We start from the raw sequence: 7,277 nt of genomic DNA, 5'->3' as shown, positions 1-7,277 counted from the left end.
TTAATGCAAATGTATTTATTATATGAAAATCATTGTACCACACACATTTTCATTTTTATAGTGCTCATAATATTCATAGCTTGTATTGTAGAGTAAAATTGTAGAGTAGTTAGCAAAGTATTTCTGCTCTAAAATTTCAATCAAATCCATAAATATTCATGCATTTATACACTTCATCACAAGTCAAATATTTGTCAATTTTTCTTGTTTCAGTATTGTTCTTCACTGTATTTTACCCCACAGCTCATTAGAGCTAATAATATTTAAAGACAATGAAAAAGTAAATAAGAATTGAAGATGCAAATGTCAGTTTAATTTCACAAGACAGTAGGACATAAATAAGCAAATAACAATAAATAAATAACATTAAATAAATAGCTACAACAAATATTTCTTCATCAAAATCTTCAATATGAGATTCAAGTATTTGTGCGAGCGGCAGCGTTCAGCAACACAAATGGTCACTGCGACACCCTCATGAGTTTAGACATACAACAAACAGGTCTACTTGTGAGGCTACATGGTAAATCTGTACACTTCAAGTGAAACATCTAAAAGAGCCGTTCAAGTTTCATTCCATTATAAAGTTTCTTCGTCATTCAAGTCCATCAGGTGTCTCCTCAGCTTGTGTTTTTCATCACTTCGTCCCGCTCTGTGGAGTCTAGCCGGTTCTTCAGGCATGACTTGGGTGCCACAGGAGGCCGTTTTTTTTCTTTTTCAAGAAGGTTCAGTGAACTTGATTAGTCCACAGACTTGATTCTGAGTTCATTCAGTTTTCTGTGCCAAGTCTATGGTACACTGGGTAGAGAAGGGCCACCACGTATCCATTCCTCCTGCTCTGCTGGTAGAGAGTGTTGATGTCCTCGTCCCAGCTTGAGCTCGGGCATGTAGTGTTCAGAAGCCAAGAGATCTCCTTCTGCTCCTCGCTGCTAGACTTGAGCTGCTGATGAGACACCAGGCTCAAGTCCTCGGGACAGCTGCCCATCATTTGTCTGGTTTGCTCGTCAGAAGACTGGAAGGAGAGAACATTGTATGAAGTTGGTTCTTCACTCTGCGTGGTCTCAACGGATCCCTCCTCAGTGTAGATCTGCATGAAGACCACCAGGCACAGGATGATCAGCCAGCGTTTGGCGGGGCTTTTCTCGGCCGGTGGCAGATATTTGCGCACTTTGGAGGGGTACATGACGCGCGTGTTCCTCTTGCGCGGGCGCACCGGGGCTCCGCGGTGAGGGAACGCCGGCTGCTGCGGCTCCGGGATCCGCTCGAAAGTGAAGATCTCCGGCTCGGTGTTGCGCGGCGGCATCATCGGTCTGAATTCAAACTGCTGCTGGAAGAAAGTGTTCGCTGGCAGTGAGAAGACCAGGCTCTCTGTTCTGGAGTACATTGCTAGTTCCGGTCGGTTTCAGAATGCGTAATAGTTGCTCTGTGCCTCTGCTTCTCTAAAGTGACTTCTCTAACTTCAGCGTGAGTTTATATATATTTTGCTTTTGAGAGACGCCCATAAGAATAGCCACACCTTCGAGGGAGACGGAAAATACAGTTTTAGCCAAAAATTCCAATGTTTTACCTTAATAAATGAGCTCAACAAATGTCAATACTTAAGGGAGGGAAGTACGCTTGACTTCAGATAGTACAGTAGAAAATAATAATAAATAATATAGAAATATATTAAATAATAAAAATAATAAAGGTTATATAAAATAAAAAAATATACATTTTTCGGATTATATTTTCAAACCAAAAATCATGGGATCACTTTAAGTTAGATTGACATGACTCTAATTAGGCTAAGTAATTTAATTTAATTCATTAATAGCGTCCTCACTTGATTCTGGAGGACACAAGGTTTACAAAAATTAAGAAACAATTAAAAAAAATTTGCAGTACAAAATAAAAAATAAAATACACTACAAGGACACACACATACACACACGCACGCACGCACACACACACACACACACACACACACACACACACACACACACACACACACACACACACACACACACACACACACACACACAGATATATATATATATATATATATATATTATATGAGACCTTTTAAATAACTTCCATTTCTTTCTTTGGTGTGTGTGTGTATGTGTGGAAAGTTACACCCACACATTTCTGTCATTTTGGCTGCATAAAGGAAATAAATCAAAATGAGATATCATTTGAAAACATGTTCATCACAGAAAAGTTGTATTGCACACATTTTTACACTGCATTTTAAATGTAGTATATTATTGAATACCTTAATAGAGCATTACATAATTGACATATCTATGCACGCAATTTAATATGAACAACATAATGTGAACAATTTAGATGTCACAATTTTCATATTTCAGTTGATTTATCTAATGTTGCATTCATGCATACAATTCCACATGAATTGGTTAAAATTGATTTGATTAAATTGATTCATCAGTGTATAAAAATTCTAAATGTCACTTGTTACTTGTTACTTGTCACTTGTCATTTCTTTTTCAAAATTTCTAGCAATTTCTGAGTAAAAGTGTTTCAAAGTAAATCCTGCACTTTTTTTCCAGTGTTGAATCACATCAGTGACTCAAGCATGATTAAGCGCCATCTACATTCATGCTACACCAACATTTGTTCACCACAACCTGATGATGGGCAGAACTTACTCAGGAAAACCTACACTTTATTTCAAAGAAAAAAAAGAAAGAAAAAAAAAACAGAATTGCGGGATGTAATCTCAAAATTGAGAGAAAAAAGTAAAAAATAGCTGGTTAGTAAGTGTGTTACTTCCGATGCACTGCACCATCTAATGCTGTGAACTTGAGGAGGATTCCTAGTGTAAGCAGTTGTGGCCTCATATGGACTGATTCCACTGTGTATCTGTCATTACATTCATGTTGAATGAACACTTATTCTTTCCAATCAAATGGCAGCACCATTATGTCTCACCCTCTGTGGCCAGTAGGGAATGTCTGCCCTGGGTGAAACCTCAGGTCTGGAATACCTGCTTCAGGCCTAGCATGTTTACTTTAGGAAGGGCCACAAGGCTTTGCGTCACCTTACTAAAATTAACACTCAAGGAATGAGAGTGAATGTGCTCGTGGGTGTGAGTGCCGAGCTGTATGACTTACGGTTTCAGTGGTGTGAAGCAATGCAGCTCAGTATGTGGTGACTTTTACATTGTGCTCTTTCAGGCTAAATTTATCTGATTTTAAATCATGCATTGGTTAGTAGAACAATTGTGTTATCGCTAAATGAAGCCCATTTCCGAGAAGAGAAGAGAAGAGAGAAATACGACTGTTAATGTCATAATTCTGACTTTTTTTCCCCTCAACAGTTCTCATGACCCTGTTTGACTGAGCTTGTGCTTTTGCAAAGGCAACAGATGCAACTTGACAGGCAGAACAGTGAGCATTTGAATTCTTGGTTTGTTAGTGAGATGTGGGTCATTGTTCGCTTTTAATTCTCATTACAGCAGGTCTTTCATGCCAAGTGTCTACGTGCTGATTATCATGACAGCTGAATGTCATTTATCTACAGTGTCACTCATTAAAGGCAGGACAGTTTCACATTCACATACAGTACTGGTATTTAAAGTGTGCCTCAACTACAGTGGTGTGAAAAAGTGTTGGCCCCCTTCTGGATTTCTTTCTTATTTCTTTTGCATGTTTTTCACACTTTAATGTTTCAGATCATCAAACAAATGTAAATATTAGTCAAAGATAACACAAGTAAACACAACATGCAGTTTTTAAATGAAGGTTTTTATTATTAAGGGAAAACAAAATCCAAAACTACATGGCCCTGTGTGAAGAAGTGTTTGCCCCCTTTTAAAACTGTGGTTTTTCACATCTGAGTGAGTTCAGTTTCTCTAGCCACATCCAGGCCTGATTACTGCCACACTTGTTCACAATCAAGAAATCTCTTAAACAGGACCTGCCTGACAAAGTGAAGTAGACCAAAAGATCTTCAAAAGCTATGTGCTGTGATACAAAGAAATTCAGAAACAAATGAGAAAGAAAGTAATTGAGATCTATCAGTCTGGAAAAGGTTATAAAGCCATTTCTAAAGCTTTGGGACTCCAGCGAACCACAGCGAGAGCCATTATTCACAAATGGAGAATACCTGGAACAGTGGTTAACCTTCCCAGGAGTGGCCGGCCGACCAAAATTACCCCAAGAGCACAGTGATGACTCATCCAAGTTTTAACATGAACAAAAAAAAAAAACATAGCATAACATACAGTGCCCTCCATAAGTATTGGAACAATAAAGACAAAATTGCTTTCTCTGCTCTGGAGTCAAGACATTTGTAAATATGATTAAAAGATGAATATGTGACAAAGCTATAGAATGTCATTTTATTATTAGGTCTTTCAACACATTCATGTTTTACCAAATAAATAGGACAGCACTTTTAGAGTTCATTCCATTATTTGATGTGAGCATAAGTATTGGAACAGTTGAATTTAAGGCAGATGTAAAAGATCAAAAGCTAATATTTAGTTGCAGATCCCTTGCATGTAATCAGAGCAATGAGTCTGCAATCCATAGACATCCCCAGACTCTTGGTCTTATGCTTTGAAATGATTTTTTCCAGCCTTTAATGCAGCCAATTCCAACTGTTGCTTGTTTTGGGGAGTCTCTGTCTTTAGTGTCCTCTTCAGCTGGTGAAATTAATGTTCAATTGTATTTAAATATGCAGATCGATTTGGGCAATCTAAGACTTTACATGTCTTTGCCCTGATAAAGTCCTTGACTGAACTGGCAGGGTGTTTGGGGTCATTTCCTGATCCAATATGAAGTGCTTTCTAATGAGTTTGGTGGCATTTTCTTGAATATTGGTAGCCAAGATGATTTTGTACCCTTCCAAATTCATACTGCTATTGCCATAATTCATAAAGTCATCATTAAAATGAAGAGGTCCTGTTCTAGAGACAGCCATGCATGCCCATGCCATGACTCCACCTCCACCAAGCTTTACAGATGAGCTTGTATGCTTACGATCATTTGCAGTTCCCTTTTTTCTCCACACTCTTGCTTTCCAAATACTTAGATAAAGGTTAATCTTTGTCTCAACGGTCCATCAACTCAGTTCCAAAACTACTGGCTCACATTTGTGAAGAATCGTGCCTTTCTATTTTCGGTGCTGATCAGAGGTTTGTATCTTGCTGTAGCTTCTGTAACTCTGTGTCAGATTCTCCTGCGGACTGTAGATTGACAGAGCATCACCCCAGCTTTCTAGAGGTTGTTGGTGATTTTACAGACATGTATTTTAGGGTTCATTTTCACAGCTTTTATTTGTCTGTCATCAATTACTGTTGTTTTCTCAGCCGATCAGGTTGTCATTAGTTGCTGATGTCACCGGTAGTTTCCAAACTCTTGATTTCTCCATGCCCTTTGTTTTTCCTGTAGTTCAAATTGACGTCCTCTTTTCTTTTAGCATCCAAATTGCTTGCATTCCTTCCAGAGTCGGCTACCTCATCTTCATCCTGGTTTGTGTGTGTCATCATTGAATGCAAGACTTAGAATGCAGAAGCAATGGCTATAACTGATAAGACACATTTCCTGCTTTTAATATCTGAAGAATTAATGCAACAGGACACAGCTGAACACTTAGAAAGACATGTGAGGCTTAAGCTCACATCAGATAGGGAGATGAAACTCTAAAAGTGCTGATCTCATTAGCTGGTAAAATATCTTTGTGTTGAACCCCAATATCTTTGTGTTGAACCCAATAATAAAAAATACAGGGCACTGTATATAATACAACATAAATATGAATTTGCAAAATATAATTTCTTATTTATTTTTATTTTTTATTTTTTAGATGACGTCTTAACAGGTTTCATGATATTCAACCACATAAACATTATTAGGATACTACATGACAAAACTAAAATACAAAATATAATTTTAGCATACAAGTGCTAAAGAGCATAAAAATGACTAAGGAGTGCACATTGAAATGTTTCTAAAGTCTTAAAATAGATCTACTTATTATAGACCTGTATCTATTTATAGGATAGAATGCTTACTCAATGCCTGACTGTTTCTAAAAAAAAATTCAAATTAGATTAGATTAGATTCAACTTTACTGTCAATATGCAGAGTACAAGTATAGAGCTAATGCAATGCAGTTAGCATCTAACCAAAATATATACATATAAGTGCAGAGTAAGTGAAGCTATTATTTACAGAATGTACAGTGGAGTTGCTATATACATAAGCAGAGTACGTATATATAGAGTATTAATAGGAATGCAATGTAGGATTATATGTACATTATGAACAGCAGCAACGTAAGAACAGTGGTAATAAATACAGATGGTTGAGTATACAATAGTAATTTTAAACAATGTATTCTATGCAAAATATCAGTAGTGCAATTATATTTTTATAGAAATAGTTTACTGTGCTTTGTACAGTAACAATGTTAGACAGTTTATAGTGTAGCTTGAACATTGTACAGTCTGTGCAATATATGAGTAGAGCAAATACATGTATGTAAAGTAGTAAACTATAGCAAAAGCAATTTGGAAATCATCATGGGTAATTAAGTGCAGGTATTGAAGAACACCAATTCAACTCAACTGACAGGTCAACTGGCTTTAAAGGTAGAGTGAATTGTTTCAACCGAAATAGCAGCTTCACCCCATTTGATTAAAGAGTCAATGGCATTTCATTTATATCAGCTCGGGACAGAGCCATTGAGCTTGGTAAAGCCACATTTGACAGCTTATGACAACCAGAGTTTAATATAAAACTGTGACTAAAGCACAACACTGATCATAATCACTCTGAGGATATACAGTTTGAAAATTGGACCAGATGACTAATGATCGTTGTGCATAAATCAGTCACTGCAATGAGATTTTGTTGAATGATTTATCATGAAATCAATTAAACGGAAGCAGGTATGCTTGTAAGATGATAAAACCTCGTGGGAAAGCATGAAGTCATTGCTGTTCAAGACTTCCTTTTCTTAGCTGTGATGTATGCTTAAACACACACGTACACAGTTTTAATGAGCTAAAGGGGGTTTCTGTCACCCTCAGCAGGTGTTACACATTTCGTCATTCATTTTAGACAGGTATTTGGCTCATGCTGTTTATACAATGATATAATGATGACTGGTGGGTTTCAGGGAGTACAATGGGTGACTAGTGAGTGACTAATGACGTCTTTTTAATTGTATTGAACAGAAATGTATTTAATTTAAGAATTGAATGAAATAATATGAGAATTTTATTTTAATTCATTTAATTTTCATTTAATTTATAAACACTA

General features: G+C 36.9%; 1 protein-coding gene across 1 annotated transcript; it reads right to left on the bottom strand.

The window, feature by feature from the left end:
• Positions 1–287: 287 nt before the first annotated feature.
• On the bottom strand, positions 288–1,425 carry LOC132131556 (uncharacterized). The gene has a single exon (XM_059543615.1). The coding sequence runs from the start codon at positions 1,382–1,384 to the stop codon at positions 770–772; it is 615 nt and encodes a 204-aa protein (XP_059399598.1). The 5' UTR covers positions 1,385–1,425; the 3' UTR covers positions 288–769.
• Between the last annotated feature and the right edge of the window lie 5,852 nt (positions 1,426–7,277).

Source organism: Carassius carassius, chromosome 4 (genome assembly GCF_963082965.1).
Source record: "Carassius carassius chromosome 4, fCarCar2.1, whole genome shotgun sequence".
In the NCBI taxonomy this organism is placed as follows: Eukaryota; Metazoa; Chordata; class Actinopteri; order Cypriniformes; family Cyprinidae; genus Carassius; species Carassius carassius.
The sequence above is the reverse complement of the archived record's forward strand: the minus strand, read 5'-3'. Positions and strand labels throughout refer to the sequence as shown.